The 22676-nt window shown below is 33.6% G+C and overlaps 2 protein-coding genes across 3 annotated transcripts; one reads left to right on the top strand and one right to left on the bottom strand.

Moving 5' to 3' along the window:
* Positions 1–874: 874 nt before the first annotated feature.
* Positions 875–21136, top strand: LOC111675005 (protein ELYS homolog). Its single transcript, XM_023435697.2, has 10 exons — positions 875–1159; positions 1222–1791; positions 14008–14324; positions 14399–14765; positions 14821–15011; positions 15071–15410; positions 15473–16041; positions 16118–20773; positions 20838–20961; positions 21062–21136. Exons 1-10 carry the CDS (start codon positions 1045–1047, stop codon positions 21103–21105), a joined length of 7293 nt encoding a protein of 2430 aa, XP_023291465.2. The 5' UTR covers positions 875–1044; the 3' UTR covers positions 21106–21136.
* LOC111675006 lies at positions 2455–10764 on the bottom strand. Of its 2 annotated transcripts, none has more exons than XM_023435698.2 (3): positions 10528–10764; positions 4245–6964; positions 2455–4176 (listed from the first exon to the last, which is right to left on the bottom strand). In XM_023435698.2, exons 2-3 carry the CDS (start codon positions 6943–6945, stop codon positions 2873–2875), a joined length of 4005 nt encoding a protein of 1334 aa, XP_023291466.2. In that variant the 5' UTR covers positions 6946–6964; positions 10528–10764; the 3' UTR covers positions 2455–2872. The 2 variants fall into 2 exon arrangements, with proteins under 2 accessions (XP_023291466.2, XP_046803278.1); XM_046947322.1 differs by lacking the exon at positions 10528–10764 and adding an exon at positions 7258–8051.
* Positions 21137–22676: the final 1540 nt, after the last annotated feature.

Genomic DNA, 22676 nt, shown 5'->3' with positions numbered 1-22676 from the left:
AGCCCTGAGCGGACAAACAATAGCGAAGGCTTCTAACAATAAAATTTTGGCGGCGGCTTAAAACCATTTTAGGGCGGACAAATTTATGAGCTGTTTTTTTAAATTTTACACTATCCAACTAAATTACTAATTAGCTATATAAGATAAATATTAAAATTTGTTTATACGGGAAACTGTTGAAATTAGTAATATATAAGAGAAAAATGGGCGGACCTTCATAAATATAAAAATTCCTATATCTGAGAAACTATTTGACATCCATGTGAACATCTGTGTAATAAATTGGTGGATTAGATTTTGTACGAAGAATTTGAGCATCAATTTGAAAATTTCGGAAAAAAATGGGCGAACTCTTTAGCACAAACGTTTTTGTATCTGGGAAACTGTTAACAAATCTTCAAAAATCGTAAAGTGGGGTTTTTATTTGATTCCTATTAATGATTCAAATCTGGGTTTATCGTAAAACATTACACAAATGTACAACAATCATAAATATATTATCATATTATATTATATACAATGGTACCTATCGCGGATAGGGTACCATTTTCTCCCGAGTCATAAATTACTCTAATGTGATCAAAAATCTAAAAAAATGCTACGTATCATATATTTTAAGGAAAAACTATTTTTATATATAGTGTTTCAGATTTATATAAAAATATGGCAAACAAATATCAAAAAAATACCCACATTAGACGCGGCAGATTATTATTGAAACAATTTAAAAATCCAATTTAATTTAAAAATATTTAAAATATTTGCTTCCAAATTATTCGGAGTTTTTATTTAATATTGTTGAAAAAATTAAAAAACATAGACGAAAACATCGCATTAAGCCGTCGCCCAAATGTTTATTGTCTCTTGACGTCGCCATTAATTTATGTCGGCGCAGGGCTCTGGCGCGAAACGTGAAGTTTGTTGAGAAAAAGATATAAATAAATAAAAAATTAAACAAAAATCATAACATCTAATTAAAGTAGTAACTATTCAGATTTTTAAGTTTCCAAATACATATCTTTGTCAGATATTTTTGTTGGTATTATGGAGTGGCACGACATAGAAGTTGATGGCCGGCACACAGTGAAATTTACAGATTTGCCGTATGTGCCGTTAACAAGCCCCCCTCAATCGCCAGATGCTGAGGAATTGTTTATAGGTTGGTCTTAATGATTACCAATAGTTTTTAGTTGAAAACTAATATTTATTTCATTTGCAAAGGTCAAAAACTTGGTGGTATTATACGACATGGTGAATGGGCCTGGTTGGCTAGAAATTCGGTCTTACAAATTGTTTCATTGCGCAATGGACAAACAATTTCTAGTTATGACTTTTGTGAATCCCGTGGCTATGAGAGTTGCTGCATTAAATGTGTGGAGGAAGTATTTCCCAACAATCCTGAATACATGCTGTTGGCAGTAGTTCTCGAGAGCTTTCGTGGACCAGGTGGCGGTGGTAGTTTTGTGGCCTTGTACTCCGTAGAGCTGAGTAGTGTATTGAGTTGTATTGAATTAAGTTTACACATTACGTGTGCACGCTTTATGGATTCGCCGACTTGTCGTCGAAGTCTTTTGCAAAATTTTGACGGTTGTTTGGCTGTTGGAAGTGAGGAAGGTGTTATTGTTTTACTTGATTTGAATATGCAAAAAGTTATGTCACTTCAAAATGAATTGCAAGAAGACAATTTTGTTCCATGCCACATTGTTGACTATAGTTTGCCCTTAACAGAAATACATCGCAATTTTCGTCAGTGTCAGCAGGATGGAATACATTTTGGATTGCAAATGGAGGGTAAGTGAAAATCTTTATTTAAAAACATTTTAGTGTTGAAATCTGTTTAAAAAATGTCATGCAATAGTTTAGGCCTGCCACTCAATATTTCACAATATGTTACATACAACTAGTTGCATTAATAATTCATTCTTATGTGAATATTTCACCAAATTTCTAATTGGAATTTCTTTAAGAAAAAGTTTATAAAATTTTTGAAAATATCTAGTTGGATTGTACATTAAGATGATGATTAATGTTAATTACGCAAAAATGTTGTTCCAATACCTTCAATTTTGAAATAATTTTATGAAACTTTGTTCAGTCTAAACTTGGAAGTACTGTACTTTGAATTGAAGTGTCTATGGTGTATAGTAAAACATTTTACTATCCTTAACTGTACAAAATTTCAAGCAATTTGCTAGCTATTTCAAACAATACATGCAATGGAAAAGGACGCTTATGTAAAAATTCTGCACAAAATCTTGAGATGGAAAAAATTAACACTTTTTAAGTTTAAAATTTTGTTGGAACTTAATGATTGACATTTTTAATGTTTTCACTGTCAACACTCTTTTTTTAGTTTAATTAAGCAACTTGCATACGTTTTTAACTACACACTCGTCATTTGTTAGAAAAACATTTATATTTTATTTAAAATAATCATTAAATAAAACAACACTGTTATAAATAATAGTTATTATTATTATTTGTTAATTTAATTCTAACAGTATTTTAAACTATTTTTTATTTAATGATAAACTTAAAAAATACTCGATATTCATTCTTCGACAGATAACTCTACCTTCCCATTATGTCAACACATTTAGTATTGTTTGTTGTATTATGTATATACTTTTTTTTATTCTATAATTATTTATATAATTAATTGATGCTGTTTGTTTTGTTTATATAACAATATTTTTCTTTTCAATCTTTAAAATTAATTAGAAGTTATAAATTACATTGCTAGAGGAAAATGTATAAAACTACATGAACTCTTAGGAATTAATTTGATAAAGTCACTTTTGTATGTTGCTGTTGTGTAATTGTGATTGTTTTAAACTATTACTTTAATAACTTTGATCAAAATTATTTCATTTTACTCGGAATTCATTTGTACATCTAACATTCCACAAATCATAAATGATAAATCTTCGCCGGCATCGACATCTTCGATTGAAAAGTTACCGGAGTTTACTGCTGCTTGCATGTATGGCGGTATATAGTTGTAATAATGGTTTTCAGAATTTGTTGATGTTGGGTTTTCCGGTGTGATTTCTTCGTCATCGTCATCTATAATATATGTGTTTTGGCTATATGTGGCTTGCGGCCGACCATAAGATTGATTGGCATTATACAAATTTTTGTTATGATGATTTGATGAGGAGGATGGTGATGGCATTGACGTTGCTGGTGACAATGTTGCTTGAGTCTTCATGAGCACTATTGTTTGTATATGTTTTGGTAGAATCTGTTTTATATTATGCTGAAGATGTAAATGTTTCACAATATTAGTACGGTGCATTTGTACATAATTGCATAGCGTACATATTCTGGCCTCAATTTGCATCGATTTCGAATCATGTGCATAATCTTGTATAATGCCGCCAGCATCGGGACAACCTTGTGTTTGATGTTGGTTGAGTAGAGAACGAGTTGGCTTGCGAATGCCACAACCTGAACAACGATAAGCATATTCCCCTGTGTGCATGGTAAAATGTTGATACCAATAGGGCAACATAAAACGTGATTGTTTCTGGCAAAATATACAGAATGCTTCGTACTGGAACTGGCCGTTTTTGTAAAGACTGACATTGGAAACAGTGCAATTGCCCTGTTTCAGTAATTTTAGCTGTGATGAAGATAAACGCGAGTTGTAGACTTCGCAGCCTCGATGTTCATTTACATAGTGATGTACCAGACGTTGACAGTTAAGATTGCAAATGACGCATCTATCTTTATGTTTGCCGTGGACATGCATTTGTGGATCGACGTTTTTGGGCCAATGAAGTGGGTCAATGTTTGTGGGACTGTTTGAAATGTAATTGTTCTCCTCATAGTCATCATCACCTGTAATTATTTCTTCCTGTTGGTTACGGCTTGATGTCCTGCTGCTATTTCTGGGACTGGGGTTGGTGCTATGTCTGTTAGGTAACTTAGTTGTTTGTGTATAATACTCCTGCTGTTGTTGCAATTGTTTTTGTTGTTTTTGCTTCTGTTGCTTATAAATACGATGCTCCTTGGGCTCATCATCGTCGGATATAACCTGAGTATCATCATTTTCCAGATTTTCAATCCACGTTGCCTTCAGTAGATCTTCGGCATCATTGTTGGCCGTATACTGTCTTATACTAGTAGCTGTAGCTGTTGTCGTATTTTTAAATCGTAAACGTTGCGTTGAAGCTGAAATAAATTTAAAATAAAAGTAAACACATTTCCTATAAATTTTTCGAAAATCTTAATATATTTACAATTTTTTGTAGAGTTTGTTGATGTTGTAGGTCCGTCTATGCTTTTGGCGAAAGCCTGTATAAATGCACTTTCAAATGATTTGGCCTGTTGCTGCCTTTGCTTTTGGGCTTCCAAACGTTTTTGTTCTATTTTGCGTTGTATTTCTATTTGGGCCAATTTTTGATCGTCCTCATCGTCAATTTCATACTCAGCCAATAAGTCATCTTCATTATAACTAAAACTATTGTCTAAACGCTTTGTGCGCTTTGTACGCAAAGATCGTTTACGATCATCGCCTGTTTCGCCGCTATCTTCATCGCCATTCTCAGAAGCTGACACGGCTTTTGTCTTAAGTTTCGACTTATCTGGTGTATACTCGTCCTCATCCTCTTCAAGTTGTCGCTTTCGCGTTAAAGAAGTTGCATTGGTATTAGAAGACGATGGAGCGGAAGTAACAGCAGCATTTCCCGTTTTGGGTATATCAAAATTGCAAGTCTTTAAGGTAACTTTGCCACTGATAGCATGAGCCATAAGCGCTACAGTTTTTCCATGTGCCGAAGAGCATGTTAACTCACAGAAACGACGACCATAATTAGTTAATTTTTTAACGTTTTTCAAAAATATCGTCCTTAGATCTGTCATTAATTGGCCATTAATTTGATTACTAGCGTTTTGGGAATGACTATTCATGTTGGTGCGTATGGTTTTGATGCGAACGAAATCCTTGTACTTTAGAGCTCTTTGTAAGAACACAAAGCAGGAATGTGTGGCCACAAATTGAGGTTTACAAAATTGATTTAGAAAATTTTCCAACCATCTGCAATAACGTCGATCTAGTTCTGTTTCAGCAGTGCCTCTTACGTTGGGCGGGTTACCGTAAAAAGCATTTGGTATAATAACATTTTTATTCGAGAGTAAAGCAGAGAAAGCTGGAGGATTGGAACCCGATACTGAAGCTGGTTGAAGTTGAACGGCATTTAAGAAATTTGATTGGGGCGTTGGAGGTGGCAGAGGTGGAGGAGCTGGCTTTTTAGCCTGTTGTCTTACATGTGGTGCAAAATTGTTGGGTAGACGATTACTGCCCGGATTTGTAGTCTTGCTGTTAGTTTTATAATAATTTCCTTTGGCTGCCAATAGTGTACGTTTTTGAGGAGTTTTTGGCTGAGGTTTACGCAAAGATGGCGACTCTTCATCAGAGCTATCCAATAGTTCAATGCAATCGACGATGTGTTGTGTTGATGGAGCTGCCGAAGATCGTTTGTAATTGGTGGATTTTTGCAAATAACTAAAGTTCTTAGGTTTATTTCTTACTTGTGGCACGGGACTGTTGTTGCCTGGACTTTGTTGTGGTGGTTGTGAAGGTTTAGCTGTTGACTTTCTAGCACTTGTACGAGTTACAGTTATATTTTTGGGAACAGTTACTGTGGCTGTCGGCGTACTTATAGTTTGTTTCCTATTATCAGTCCTAATAATACTCGAACTATAAGAAGTCTCAGTGGTATCTTTAGAATTGCCATCATCGTCGTCTGATTCTATGCAAATTGGAGAATTACGTGTTTCAATAAATTGTACTTCGTCATCTTCATCGTCATCATCGTTAGCAGCCTTATCTTCATCATTATTTTCCAACGAATTTTCATTTTCAGCTGCCTTAACAATGTCGGTATCTTCGTCGTCTTGTTCCAAATTAACTATACAATTTAAGGGATCATAAAGGGTTGTTTGACTGCTGGTATCTTCATTAAGTTGTTCGTCATTTGTATTGGTTTCTTCGGTATTTTTAATACCTTCTTCTATGGCAACCAATTCCGGCTCAATTGGTACATTTTCAATAGCTCTTTCTTCTTCGTAGTCTTTCGAACAAGTATCATCTTGATGATCATTATTAAGTGATTTTTTGTCACTTTCTTCCTCGGCTGTAGATAATTCATTTTCATCTTTTTCGACGGCTTCACTGCTTTTGGTCGTTTCTTCCTCATGTGAAGATGTGTCGAGGTCATTATCTTCTGTCTCACTGTCTTTTGTTATATCTTCTTCCTCATCCTCATTAAGGGACTTGTCAAGGATATTATCATCTTTATCGTCAGTTAAATCTTCAGCTTCGGCTTCATCGGGAACAATTATTTCATCAACATCTCCATCGCCGGGTATTTCAACATCTTCGACATCTTCATATTCTTCAATTTCTTCCACCTCTTCATTTGCTTCCGTAACACTATTTGTTTTATTATTTTCATTTTCTTTTACAATGTTTGTAGCGACGTCAACTGTTTTCGTCTCATCATCATTTTTCAATAATGATTCTGTTTGTTGTTCAACAACAGGTTCAGGAGCCTTATTTTGATCTTTATTTACTTTATCTAAATTTAGTTTAGAATTATTTTCATCCAATTTGTTTGCGTTTTCTTCATCAGGTTTTCTTTTTATTTCTTCCACAATATCCTTTTCATCGTGATCGTTAATCTTTTTTTCATCATCAGGCATATTTACATGCTCTTCGAGAATTTGTGTTTTTTCTATTTCTTTATTTTTTTCTTCATTTTCATTGTGTTTCGTACTTGTTGTATCGGTAGAAGCGATTTCTTCAATTGTTTTTATTACTTCCTCGGAATTTTCATTTATTTTTTTGGATAATTCTATTGTTTTTTCGGAGTCTATTTCTTTTGGGCCATCTGTGGGATTACCATCTTTTATAGGCATTTCATCATTAATCGGATTCATTTTTTCTTATTAAAGGTTTCTAATTTTGTTTTATTTTTTTGTAAAAGAAATTTATGTTTAATAATACATAGTTGAAATGAATTTATACTTTAGTTTTTAATGCGCTTGTAATTTGTGGATAATTTATACTAATTGTGTGTTTAATTATAAAATATATTTTTATTTATAAAATTAATTCATTTAGAAAAGTATTAAATATATTAAAAATATCGTCTAATTCGAGAAAGTTACAACTGTTAGGATAAATTCCTAAATATTTATACCCCATACCTCTTTAGTGGGTAGGGTATATTGTATAGGGTATATACCTACCATATGATCAATTAGAATCGTTTCCAGAGCCCATTGAGCCATGTCTTCCATACGAAATTTAATTTAATGTCATTTTGCCTTTTAAGGGCCTAGGTTGAAATTATTAAACCTTATCCCTGTACAACCAGAACCGCCGATGATAGTTCCAGAGCTTAACAAAATTGCCAAAATTTAGTTCTGCTAGTTTATATGTATAAGACTTGTATGATTCTACCGACGATCTCTGATAAAAACATGCCCCCACTAAATTTTTTGGATCAACCTATATTTTTATTAAAGTGTCTTTCAGAAAACCAGGTTTGTGTTTCATAAATTTTATTTAAAAGAAAATTCATATTTATAACTGGTGTAGGGTATCATATGGGTCGTCCATAACGTACTATACTTTCCCACATGTAGTTGTTTAGAATCAGATAAGAAACATAGGGTAAATGTACCAATAGTCGGCAGTTTAACTTTTTTCTCTTTTTCAAACTATCCCCCTAAAGAGTCGGTAAATGTTATTACGATGATTTTTAGTTATTTCAATTATGTGTTTAGTTAAGTTTTAGATCTATTTACCTTTTTTGAAAAACAAATAACTAGTTTTTAGTAATTTGTAAATTTTGTTAAAAACTCCACATTTTCCAATAGTCGGCACCAGTGTTCCTAAGTTCGACAAAAAATGTCCCTATAGTCGGCAGTAGATTTTTTGTTTGAAAAAATCATATTTATTTATAGAAAAAAGTGATATATACACAATTTTCCAAAGAAAATATTTAATTAAATTTTTTCTATAGAAATAACTGTAATAATATCGTTTTTTCTGTAGAAAAATATGTTATGAACATAATTATAATTGTAATAAGTATACATAATAACATTTTTTTTCTATAGAAAAAGAGTTATACATGCAATTTTCTGTACAATATTATATTTTTTGTTAGAGAAAAAAGTAATTTTTTATAGGGAAAAGTGTTATATGTACTGTTTTTTAAAGAAAATCTTTTATAAAAATATGCAATTTCCTATAGGAAAAAATTTAACGTAAGTTTCATAGAGGATATTATAATAAGAACACTTTTCTGTAGAAAAATTGTCATACTAGGAATTTTCTATAGAAAAAAAAAAGTTATACTCATAATTTTTTTGTAAAAACACAGTTAAGAAGCAATTTTGTTAGAAAAAATTTTAATATGCAAAATTTTTAATAGAAAAAACTTTTGTATAGAAAATTATATTCTGTAGTAAAAAATTGTAATCTTCTGTAGAAAAAGCTATTATAGAAGTAATTTTCTGTAGGAAAAAAAGGGTATACACACAATTTTTCATAGAGAAAACTGATATACACATAATTTTTTGTATCAAAAATTGTTATACATAAAATTTTCTATAGAAAAAAATTGTATACACATAATTCTCTATAGAAACAAATGTTGTACAATCAATTTTCTATAGAGGAAATTGTAATATACATAAATTTTTATAGAGAAGTGTTATACATAATTTTTTTACAAAAATAACTGTTATACATATAATTTTTGAAGAGAAAATTGTTATATAGAAATTTTACATAGTAATATACCCAATTTTCTATAGAGAAATAATAAATTTTAGAGTGCCGACTATAGAATACGTATGATCGAACTTAATACCCAGTAGTCGGCACCCCTATGCCGACAATAAGAATTCATAAAAAATTGTGTTCCTAATGGCGGCAGCGATTAAAATTACAAAAAAATATATTTTTAACTAACTTTTTCACTTTAAATTGAATATTTCAACTGTTTTCTTTCATTTAAATCAATTTTTGTCAAATAAATCATTTAATTTCATATAAATATTCACTTGTTTAAGGTGGCACTAATACTAAATTTTTTTTAAGAAAACTGACAGTACTACAAATGCTGCAAAGCTGTCACTAAAAAACGTCAAATATAGAGGAAATTAGTAATCCTACTTAAATTTACTCATTTCATAAAGCAAAAAGACCATATTTTCTATGAAATATAGATCAAACCTTAATAAATTTGTACAGCTTTTCTTATTTATTTACATTTTTATGTAAAAGATGCCGACTACTGGGTGATGCCGACATTAGGTGCATTTACCCTATAAACCTTTACTATTTACATAATAGAATATGTATTGTAAAAATCTAAAATCTTTGCAGGTCCCCTTGACATTTAATTGTACATTTTCCAAATTAGCACTAGCACTTCAGCAAATCCTTAATCTTAATTATCTATTTTAGATTGTGTAGATCTCAAAATAACTTTTTCATTAAAATTATCTGTATTCCATTAAGTTTTTCAAAGAAATCCATACTATTTCCCTTTTGAACGCTTAAAATGTTTTATTATATTTTGCAAACTATAGGGCCACTGACTCGTATACTATATGTAGTTTATACATAGCACAGGCTACAATGGTGCTTTGTGACGTCACATAATTTTTGGGAAGCCACACTGTAGTGTATTACCTTTTCCATTAGGGATATTAAAGAAAAAATAGTAAACATATATATTTTTTATTTAAAAATTAATTAAAAACTGTAGCAGAAAAATTCACCTGAAAAATTAATTTCTAATTATTAAAAAAAGTAGAATTTTGCTGAAGAAAAAAATTTACATTCACATTTTATAGATGTTTTTTTCTTTTACAAAAAAAGCCAAAATGCTAAGTTGTTTAATTTTGGTGGCGTTGGACAGTGGGTCTAACACAAAGAAATAAAGATAACAATTTTAAAACTAAAGGTCGGTTGGATTAAACACACGCATGGTTTGTTTAATTATTGTGTTGTTTGTTTAGCTACTTAGTTGTAAACAAAATCATACAGTTAACCACCACTACCTACTACTATCACCTGTAACTTAAACAGTTACATATTTTAAGGTTTTTCCATTTTCTACATGATTTTGTTATACAGTATTTGGCTCTTATTTATTTTCCATAAATAGTTCTCATAAAATCTTTATTTGTAATTTGTTTCGCATAATATTAAGTATTTTCTTATTATTGTTTCTTTTGTTTATCAAATTGCATTTATTTACCGCCTTTACATTAGTTTTTTGCCGCGTATTATGAAAACATAAACAACAATTCGCTAATTATAATTTTTATTCCACACAAAAATACTCGAATACCATTTTTGCTTCTACTAACCCACTGTAAATTTTTACCCAGCAGTTTGTCTTTCTGACATAAATTTTAAGTTTTAAATACACTAACACAAGCATAGGAAAAATACACACAATTACAAGCGACAAAAATGAAGAAAAATTTTTTTACCAATGGAAAAATTATGTCGAGAAGTTTTATAATTTTTTCCTGCACTTTAATTATTTACACACATTTCATTAATGTTAGAATATTTTTGTTTTTTTTATGTTAATCAAAATATAAACTGTCAAATTAATGACAATCGGCAATGTTTGACTTTGTAGAGGAAAAAATAATAACAAAAACAATTATCCGCTTATGGACACAGGGTATACTTTGTGTTATGCGAGATGATAAAACAGACACAGCGCCTCCGAGCCCTGCGCCGACAAATATTGCCGGCGTCGTTGGCTGACACTAAAAATGTCGGCGGCGGCTTAAAATCGACTGTAAGCCGGCTAAGTTTTCAACTACGTTTAGCATAGTGTTAACATAGTGCTTTTAACACTGTTTTCAGTGCTTTTAAAAGTTGTCGACGCGAAAAAATATTTATGTTTTCTAAGTTCACACGACAGTTGAATTACTTAATTCGGCCTCTGAATTAGAGTAGCTAACACAAAGTATACAGAGATGTAACTTCTGACATTTGAAAAAGTCTAAAATCAGCTTTTTTTGATTTTGAAATTGTTTGGTGAGAAGAGGTATATAAAATACAGCTAAAAAAATCATTGAATTCGTTTTGGGCGAAAGAGAATGAAATAGCTTTTTGCTTGTGACGTCTCTGTATACCCTGTGGTATCTAATTATACCATTTTCTCACGATGCAGTTATTCGTCATTCACGCTCTCATCCATCTTTCAACCACAATTACAAATTGAATGATATAATTGGCCATACAAATTTTTAACTGTGAATTATACCAAGTTCACACCACTTAATTAGGACTCTGAATGACAATAGCCCATTAATCCTTTTTTACGGCTCATTCGTAATTCGTTTTGACAGTTCATCACCATTTTTATTTCACTTCTGAATGCGATTATTTACTAAAGCATACTTGTCAAAAGGATTGAGCCTGAAACCCCCTGTTTAGAACATATTTGAGACGTAATAACAATGTGAATACAATTTTGTTCATAAAATTGGTTATGTCTTCTTAAAGTCAAATTTGTCGACGATAAATATAGGTTTAACCTCGGTTATATATACTTCCTTCTTTAAGATACCTTAATCCACATTTTTTAACCACTTTATTGCAAATTAATTATTAAAAATATATATTTTGGTATTCCTTGGAGATCTATTGTATATAAAAATAACGAATTATCCGGATTTTTGATCATATTTCCGTTATTATTGCATCTCGAAAGCATGTCTAACAGAATTATTGAAGAACCAGATCTCGAAGATATCTGTGGTCTTCTAAATACTGATTTCAACATGCAGATGGATACAACCCCCGGGGCATGTTTTCTTTAAGTAAATAGGTGCTACCAGTATCTATAATCCGCCGGGACTGTAATGCAAAGATTGGGTGTATGGGGTGAGAGTTTTTTTCGGTTTTTAACGGATGGAGTGATGGATGCGGTGGCGGAAGAGGTGTTCTGAACTAAGATTTGGCAAAACGTAGTGTGGTGCAAGGTCGTCACTGCCTTTTTTAATTAATCAGCGCTTAAAATGATCCGTGTTTCGGACTACGACCTCTAGGTGCTGTTGCCGTATCAACAGATCTATCTCAGTAGTATGGCGACATTTATGGTTTTTCCTTTGTCGGGATTAGTTTGAGCTTGCTTATGACACTTATCTTTTCTCAATGGTGCTACAATAAAAAAGATTAGATAGCTCGAGTACTTGAGCAAATTGCACGTAAACCGGACCAGCGCATCCATATACGTAAATTGCAACCGGTGGTGATTTGTTACTTTTTACTCACTCCTCTATCTATAAGGATCCACAATATATTTATGGGGTGACAAATGGAATGTCAAACTTATACGATGGGTATAAAAATTATACCCTAATTTTATATAAAGCGTATATGTTCTCTTAAGCTGGAACTAATACTGAGGTTGATTAATTGAAATAAACATTATTATATATAAAGATTATTATTATAGTGTTGACTCCATAACGCTTCATCAGAATCAGTTTCGAAGGTGAAAATTTTGAACAAAAGTGATTGGGTTCAACGCTTAACTAGAACAAGTTCAGGCAAAAAAATGCTTTTTAGAACTAGTTGTGGAACTAATTACATGTTTACTTTTAATTTTATTATTAGTTTAATAAATAAAACTGACTTGAAAATACAGCAACTATAACGGGTGTCACAACATTGTTACATTGGTCACATTTAACTACATATGTATTTGTTTCGCTGTCGTACACAATCTATGGTTAACCAAAATTCAACGAACTCATTGAGTCTAAATCCAACGATCGCAAAATATAATTTAGATGTTGAATCGCCAATTGAGAACGCATATTGCAGACCTGTTTCAACAGGACATTCAAAATGAAATAATGTTCATTCAAATTCAAAAACATTTCCTCATTATGTAGGTTTCATTTAAAAAATTCATACAATGTGACAACTTTAAGGGATCTTATGAAGCCCAAAAACTTAAGAGAGAGAGAGAGAGACAACAACATCAAGCTAAAAGGCAATATTCATTATTTCGGTTGAAGGAAAATCAGATAGATTTTCATAAAAACTTTTGTGTATTAAACGAAGCTAAATCCCGCCTGAAAGAATATTTTCATAGTTATTGAACATGAATATATTATTATTTGATGAGCATTTTTCTTTAGGTGTTTATTGTGTATGCTTCGCAACAACCCTTTTTTTAATAAAACTTAACTTACCATGTTGAGTGTGTGTACTAAAAACTTGAAATGGAAAATGCCAGGGCTGTATATTAGTTATTACGAGTAATTTGTCCGTTATGCTGATGTTTGTAACGCTTTATATTATTAATCCTATATCCTCCTTTAAGAATACCAATTGGCATAGAACATGTCAAACTAAGGGTCACTATTTTAATACAAAGGACGAATAATTTATTGACAATAAACGGCATAATGTGCTAACCCTAAACCCCATAAATCGCTCCCATCAAAAAATTACATAATTGTCCACAATTGAACTTTCGCAATAAAGTGCAGCATATATTTAATGAAAACGTCAATGTGGTCAATGCAGACAACGTAAAACTTAGAACAAATGTGTGAAATTATGCATTACACCAGAGCGATCGAGACGCAAAAGATTCGAACAGTGATCGCCCTTTAGACTATAATACCCTACAACATAGTCTTCGTTCCCACGACAATTTGATCTTTGCTCCACAACGACCTTAGTCATATTCGGTCAAAGATTGTCATCCCTGTATCAACCAAAAGTTTTTACACAGGACAGCAGGACTAGCGCCTTCAGTGGAACTGTTACAAGGATAATAACATAGACTTATTGCGACATTGATTTAAATTTCCTCTAGGGACATGACGTTAAATTATTTAAATCTATGAAAACATTTATCTTTAATATTGAAAAAGCAATAAAATTAAATTTATTTATAACTCCTTTAAAATTATCCTAATATTAAATTGCAGTCATTGAAAGTCCATGTTCAATACAATGCATACTACCAATTGATTTAATATTGGGTCTGGCAATAGGCCTAGAAGATGGTCGTTTGGCATTGTATGATCTAGCAGAGTTGCAAATATTTTATGTCGCCCTGCCCACGCCAGAGGTAACGATGTCAGCTTTAGTTAAAATGGATTTTCTTGAACCACCAGATGATCCACGACCCTGTCTGTATATATGGACTCTTCATGAAAATGGTGAAAATTTACATGCTGTTTTGCATAGTTTAATGTATGAGAAACGTTTAATGGAGGAAGATGAATCTGCTACATACTTTGAGGTAACATTTTAAAACTTATCTTAAAGTAAAATTACAATTTTTAATTTCTTTGTTGTTGTTTATTTTTTTAAAAGTCATTTCAAACTAGTGCGGTACGTTTACAATTGCCTCTGGAGGCAACAAAGAGTGTAGCTTTAGCATGTCAAGCTATATCTACATTATCCAGTCATGGGGAAGATGACTCAAATTGCTTGTGTGCCATATCGTGGTTATCAGTGCTGGAGGGTAAGAATAAACTATTGATATTTGATTTAAATCAATGGTATAAAGAAGAAATGCCTTTTGTGCTGGAATATGGCAAACATCCTAATTATTTGGCTGGTTACATATTAAATGGAGAATGTACCGGTTTACATACTCTACTAAATCCCAATAATATTGCACATTTTAATTCAATGCAAAGATTTGAAGAACATTTTTATCCCAACTCTTTAAGTTTTGGTAAGTTATGTGAAGATAACTGAAACAAAATTTAACATCTTGTTATTTATTGTAGAGGGTTCATTACTGCATACGGAAGGTTGTAGGCGTTACAATTGGGAAGGTGCTCAAAATAGGGTAATCAATCTATTAAGATCCAGTAATGCCGCCATCTTTTTGGAACCAAATTTTTATTTTAATGAAATTTTGCGCACTCGTTTAATGCCTCAATTTACAGACTTGAACTTGAATTCAACATTTTCTCGTGTAAGTTTTCTAGAAAATAGATCAAGATTCCTTTCGTAATAATTTACATTTTTTCGAAGAATGCCAAATATGAAATATTATTATCAGCGGCTTTGGAGCATAATTGTGTTAGCTTATTGCGAGATTGTGCTAAATCATGGATAGATGGCAGTTTTATGGGTAACTTTTCGGCTTCGACTGGTTTATCATTGTCCACCATAACTGACTGGATATGGAAAAGGGCTACTGCCATAAAAGCCAGATGTAATGATCTTTGCAAAAGTCTATTTGAATTTGGTGGCTATCCTTTGGATAGTAGAGAACAAAAAGAATTGGGTTTTATAACACGACAATTGAAATTGTTATCAGATCTTTTGAAAGATGTTTTGGTTTATGCCAAAAAACAAATTCCCGAGAGAGGTATTTACTATCGTAGAGAAATCAGAGAACATGTTACCTATGAACTTAATTTAAAATTTCAGTGTACAGCGATTTAGAAAATAAACACAGTTCTTTATCTATGGCCTCTAGTTATCAGGATATATTGTTGTGGCTACTAAATATTGGACTTTTGCCAGAAGCTTCTCCACATAATGATAAAATCAATGCTGGCAATGATCTAGTGCCCTATCCCTATAAAGAACTCAAAGAGTTGTATAGAAATAAACGTTCCTATTACGCTAAAATTAATGAATCGTTTATTTCCAAAAAATCCGGCAGTTGTAGATTACTCTTTATCGATTCATTTATCGAACATGTGTGCAAAGGAAATGTATTACATGAGTATTGGCTGGAAAATGAAGGTGATGGTTTGTATCCTCCCAACTCGTTGGAAGCTATGCTACGTGTTATGTTGGTACCCGATTTAGAATACGATAACAAATGTGCTATTTTGTTGTATTTCTTTTTGGATTTGAATATGGCCATCGATGAGGAGGCCTATAAAGATGTGGTGGCAAATTTTATAAAATTTCCCAGTGTGTTTAAACTTTCGGCACCTTTAATCAAGACGGTGCAAGCTTTTTGGAATTTAGATCATGATCAATATTTGGTAAGTAAAAATGTCTACTTATAAACTCATTTGTTTCTTTATTTAATAATGGAATTTGTTAATTTTTTATTTTCAGCCAGCCGTTGATGAGTTCATTTCGCCATTCAATAAAAATCAATGTTATCCGCAGTGGCAAGTGGAGTTGCTCATCGAAGTTCTCTTAAATCAAAATGCTAGTAATTTGGCATTAAGAATTCTAGAGTCACAGCCTTCGCTTATCTCGCCCCTACTTAAGTTGAATACATTATTGGCCAATGAACTTATTTCGGAAGCATTCCATTTTGTACGTTCCAAAAATGATGATTCACTATTGGAAACGTTTTTCACTTGTTGTCTTTGCAATGGTCAGTTTGGTGTTATTAGGGATTTAGCCTTGAGCGAAAGAGAAGGTTTAATTTTACAAGGTATTTTGAAAAGAAGTAAAGCTCCAGGAGCCGAAAGTCTGCATTTCGTTTATTTACTGCAGAAATCGAAATATATTGAAGCAGTTTCTTATATGGATGAGCTGGCAAACAAATCGAAGGGTTTTAAAAGTTCATTGCATCATACCAACCAAATGGAAACACCAAATTTGGTATTGTCTGCCTTCAATACTACCATGACCCCCGTTACACAGGGTTTGACAGATGTTTATTTTCGCATAAAAAATAAAATAAAGAAAAAGGAAGTTGATAACAAATCACCGGTTCCCTTAAGTTGTCAACTCATCAAACAAAATGCGAATAGTTTGTTGGGGGGTATATATCACAGTTCGGCTTTAAGCGCCCACTTTGCAACCTATTATTGGGGTGAAATGGAAGAACAAACTAAGCAGGCAAAACATTTGCTTAATTCAAATAATGCTCCTTTCTTAAGGAGACCGCAGATCGATACCAATTGCATAGATCATTTGGCCCAAAATAATATATCTTATCCACAAGCCTACAAAATCACCGAGAAGCGTTCACTAATTGAAAGTGAAGTGCTGGATAATGACAACGATGAATTTGAAAGACAAAAGCTTGAAAATAAATTAAACCCCAAAAAGAAGAGACGTTTAATAGGTCAAGAAATTGTCGATGATTTATCACACTTTATGAAAATGAATAAAACTTCGACAAGTTTAAATGTTTCGGAATTTACTTTTGGCCCAGAACAAACTAGTCAAACTGTTGAACAAACTAGAAAAAATTCATTGGATTTATTAGCACGTCCGTTAGTTACTAAATCTGGAGGCTATAGTCAAGAGACCGAAGGAATTGCAGCAACTGCTCCCGAAATACATGGAATTCTTAAGACCAATACACCAGAACCAGGGCAGCAGCAACGTGAGCAGCCTGTAGAAGAAGAGAAGAATTTACGTTTTAGACTTCCTTCTGCAGATGTTAGCACTGCCCCAGTACACATAGAGGTGACGCAAAGCGAAGATACAGTGGAACAAATGGATGTTGTTCAGGAGGAGGCACAAAAAAGACCTTGTTCATTCTCTGCTTCACCGAAATTCAAGCAAATTGCTAGAGCTGTGTCTGAGGAATCAAACAAAAGTTCTATCAGTTCCAGCAACCAATCGGAAGAGAATTTCTATTCACCTTTGTCATCGCAAAATAATTCAAAATTGGATTGTTCAAATCTTAGTAAATATAGCTTTATGAGCGGACCTCAACCAAGAAAACCATTAGCCCGACTATCGGCTGAACGTTCGGAAAAATCCCTATCCCCTGAACCTCAAACTAAAAACACAGAATTAACTTCTGTAAATAATGCAAGTAATTTGGGTTATACCACAGCTTTGGAGTCGTCATTAAAACACCGAATTTCTCCAAGAAGATCGTTAGAAAGAGTAAGTTCTGAAAGTTTAGAAAAAACAGATGAATTTGTTAGAAAAGAATCGAGTAATGTAGCTTACGTCACAGCCTTCGAAACTCTGACGAAACCCATATCAATGGCTTCATCCAACTCTAAAACCGAAGTCACTCAAACAACCAGCGGTTTTGGCAGTATTGCTTCTCATGGCACTTTTGCAGGCAGTAAAATCAATGAATTTTTACCTAAAGTATCTTCATCGAAAGTTGGTACCGCTCCTCCAGCAAAGACCGAAGAAAATAAACCATCATCTCCGGCCAAACTTTCAGAATGTTCCACAGTTTTGGGTTCTCTTACAACATTCGAATGTACTAATACTGGTTCTAACAATGTATTCGCTATGCCCAGCATGCCAATGGATAAGTTAAAGACAAACCTTGAAAAGCCTACCGAAGAACAGAAACGCCAAATGTTGGAAACCACTTTAGGCATGAGTACCTATGATTTTTCAATTTTGGATTCAACTTCTTTGCAACAAACTAAATCATCTTTAATGGTAACGGCAAAAGACACAAGAGAAATTAAAGAAACGGATATGGCTGATGATGAGAAAGAAGAAATCGAAGAAATGGAATGCGAAGACCGAGATGAAGAACAAATTGATGATGAAACCACTGAACAAAAGAAGGAACATTTGATTGAAATACAAAAGGAATCAAATATTGATGTTAGAGAGGAATCAAATGATGATTGTATTGTATTATCGTCTTCATCATCATCGTCACCATCTTTAACTGACCAAGAAGAAGATGAATATGCCAACAATGATAGTGAAGATGAAGAAAATTCTGAACTTGGCGAAAATATCGAATCTTATGACTACGATGAAGATGGTAATGATGAAGAACTATCCATCGACGAAACAGATAATCCGAGCGATACAGAAAATGAAGATGTCATACAACTTATAGATGATTCTTCATCCGATGTACGACAGCAACAAGACAACTATTATGAAGAAAGCGATAGTGATGATGTTAAAGTAGTAGAGTACGAAACAACACCTCTAGCTACTGAAAATGCAGAAAAAGTAGTCGATAAATTGGCTGTTGTGGTGGAAGAGGAAAATAGTAAAATTATAACTGATAAAGGTAAAGAAGAGAAATCGCAAGTGGATGATGCACAAATTGAAGAAGAGGATGATGTAGAAGTTGTAGCTTCTACTTTAGAAACATTGCCGACGGCAGAATGTTCTGATTTAGATGTTATAAGTTCTACTCAAAAGCCTGATACGGTATCAATAGTGTCTAATAAACCAGCAGAGGTAGAAATACAGATAATTGAAACTGTTAGTACGACCACGACAGATATTCGCAAAGAACAAGTTTCAGTAGTTGAAATACAACATGAACAACAGAATGAAATGATGGATACTTCTATTAAATCAAACGAGGTCAACGACAATGAAAAGGCAGTGGAACTGCAGAATAAAGAACAGCCGGAAACAGAAAGTGCAGAACAGATAATTGAACCAGTAAAGTCTGAATCGAAAAGTGTTGAAGCTAAAGTGGTCTCATCTGAAAATGTGGAGTCTCAGTTATCAAATCCAGAAATTGTTGACAAAACTATCGAAAAAGTCGAAGCAATAGAAGATGAACCAATGTCTCTGATGGTGGAGGATTCAATGGATGGATCGGATTCTAAAAAGGAAAAACCAGAAGAACTTAAATTAGCCGAAAAAGAGGCAATAGAAAAGCAGCAAGAAAAATTAGAAATAAGCACAGAAACCCAAAAAACTAGTAAAAATATCGAGGAGAAAGGGGAGGAATTAAAAATTAAGGAACTTGAAAATATTGCTGGCACATCTATATCAACGCCACGTAAACGACGAACTTTAAGGGGTTCCTCAGTACCTCCTTTGGACTTAGAAGTAGCTGCCGTTTCTTCGCCACGCAGAAACACACGAGGCATATCTGTTCCACCACAAACAATTGCAGAATCTGAGGAGTTTTCTAATCTTACTCCACGTACTCGTCGCAGTGTAAGAGCAAGTTCTTTACAACCAAAATATAAAATGGATGATGGCGAAACTGAAACACCAAGCAAACGTGGAAAAAGACAAGACTCAGAAAGTCCTGAAACAAATTCAAAGGCAACACGGGGATCATCTGTTCCTCCTGGAGCGACAGCTGGCAAAATATCTACACGTCGTCGTTCAGTTTTATTGGATGCTATTAATGAAGATCCCGCAAGTCTGGACTCGCCATCAACACGCACTCGCTTAAGGTCGCGTCTAAATTCAATGGATAGTGAACAAGATTCTTCGATAGTAAGTGCTAACGATCAGTTAGTGCAACCAAAACGTACTCGTCGAACATCTATATCGAATACTCTAACTGAATTGCCTCTCACACCCAAACGCACAAGACGCAATAGCATTAGCTCCCAGCCGGAAACAAATGCTGCCCTTACGCCACGCACTCTAAGAAGTCGTAGTGTTTTATCTGTACAAGAAGAAGAGTCTGAAAGTATTCCAGCTTCACCCGTGGCAAGTAGCAGCAAAAGAATTGGCAATAAACGTAAAAAAAGTGTCAGTGAAGACGTACAGAGCGAAAGTCAGGAACAAATTAATAAAACTTCACCCAAAAGTGAGCATTCTCCAGTTTCTGATGTTTCATATTCAACATCACGTCGGCTGACACGCACCCAATTGGCCATGATGGAAAAGTCAACTGCACTGTCACAAAAATTGACTCAAGAAGCAGTGGCTAAAGAAGCAATTACAATTTCTCCACCACCCAATAAACGCACAGCAAAAGCACGTTCTACACGTGCCTCCAACGCTCATGCCGATAGTGATGATGCAGAGTCGGTGTCATCGAAAGTTAGTACTGCCTCGAGTGTTACTGGTACCAAACGTCGCGTAACTAGAAGATCCATTAAAGAAAAGGTAGCTCTTGCGCATTCGCCACCCATTAAAAAGTTATTAATATTTTTTATTTATTTGTTGTTAGGATGAGATTGATGATGATGGTGCTAGCGTAGCAAGTTCAGTTGGCAGTGAAAAGCATCAAAGACCTCGTCGTTCAAAGGACAAAAGTTCGCCTAATACAACTTTAACTGCCATACCAGAAGATGGTAAGTTATAAATATTTTTAAGAAATATGATGTACAGATATATAGTTAAACGAAGTGTCAATGTTAAATGTTGTTTTGTTGTTTATTTTTTTATTTTTAGCACCCATTGAAACCAAGAAACGTGGTCGAGCCGCCAAAAATTAATATATATTTCTGGGGACATTATGTTTATTGTTTTACAATAGGATCGGATGTTTTCATTAAATTTATTCTTTAATGTTTTCTTTTTGTATTTATAATGAAATAAATTTTTCAATAAAATACAACAGTTTTATATATATACATACATTAATATGTACAAATCATTTGATTTAAAGATTTTTTGTTGTTGTTAAAATTAAACAACTAATCAGGGGTACTGCGATAGATCTTAGCCTCAAAATGTTGCCAATTCTACAGCATTATCCCACAAATCCATAGTATACAATGGTATGTGGTTTTATGGACAGCTGAATATGATCCATTATACTCTCTTTAGCAGGTTTCCTTCTGTGTCTGCGGTGGGTACGACATTCATCACGTATCCAGCGAATTTATTATATATACAATAAGGACCTTCGCGGCATATTTTGCTCAAGCATATATAAAGGTTTTGAAGTTTTATACTCCATTATAAAGGCAAATCCACTCGACACCAGGTCGATTGTGATTCCCTTCAAAAGAGTGAAGATTCGAAAAATAGAAACAATAACCCTACAAGAAAAGCTAGAAGTAAAGAAGTTAGTTAAAAACATAGAAAATGGTTCCAGTACATGCCCTAAAGACTGATGATGATAGAGAAAATCTTTGTCCCTCTATAAAAGCCAGCCGAAGAAGGGACTAATTCCCTTGTCAAAACGTAGTAAAATGCGAGGGTCAAGACCCGAAACATCCCCCATTTCGTCATGGAATCTATTCCCTTGCTACTTCAGCCTGATATTCTTTATCCTATTATATGCACAATCGAATCTCTTTCCTTCTTATCTTTGCACAACCTGTAATAGTCCTTTATATTGCTGTCCCACTTACTGACAAAGGCAGTGCTTCGTCTAGTCCTATAAGTATTTTAGTAGACCCCATATCAAGTTTTAGCCATAAGGCCTTTAATACTTTGCAATCCAATCTACTATTCCAGGGCTGGTCTATGATATCACGGAATCTTTCCTTTATTAACCTAAGTAGTGACAAATTCACCATCCTTTCTCTGTCATTTATATAAAAGTTCGAACCTAATTTTAGTGCCCGGCACGCAACACAGTCTAATGGTAAACTGTCTTACAACATCCCTAAGGGCATTTCTACAATCTTCAAACTGGAGAGAATGTACCGTGTGACAAGTCAATGCTCTAAGAGTAGCTTGACTATCAACATAAATTGTCACCACTGATTCTGGATCGATATGATTTTTTTTTATCAGTTCTGTCACTTTTGAGATTGCTAGGATCTCTGCTTGGAAGACACTATATTCGTTGTTGTTGTAACAGTTCGACTGTGGCCGATAGTTCTTTCTTGGTGAAAAAACTTTCGGATGATACAGCTGTCGCTGGGTTGACAATCTTTGGCCGAGTATGACTCGGATCGTTCCGGAGCGAAGATCCAATTGTCGTGGGAACGACACTATATTCGTAAGGGAGTCTGATGAACTGAAGCGTTATAAACGTCGGCGTTAGAGGTGTTACACCTTTAGTAGAATTATTTTGATCAAGTACACCTACTTCGTACAGAATTTTTGTATG

Source organism: Lucilia cuprina, chromosome 3 (genome assembly GCF_022045245.1).
Source record: "Lucilia cuprina isolate Lc7/37 chromosome 3, ASM2204524v1, whole genome shotgun sequence".
Lineage (NCBI taxonomy): Eukaryota > Metazoa > Arthropoda > Insecta > Diptera > Calliphoridae > Lucilia > Lucilia cuprina.
Note: the sequence above shows the minus strand (reverse complement) of the source record. Positions and strands in the feature narration are given on the sequence as shown.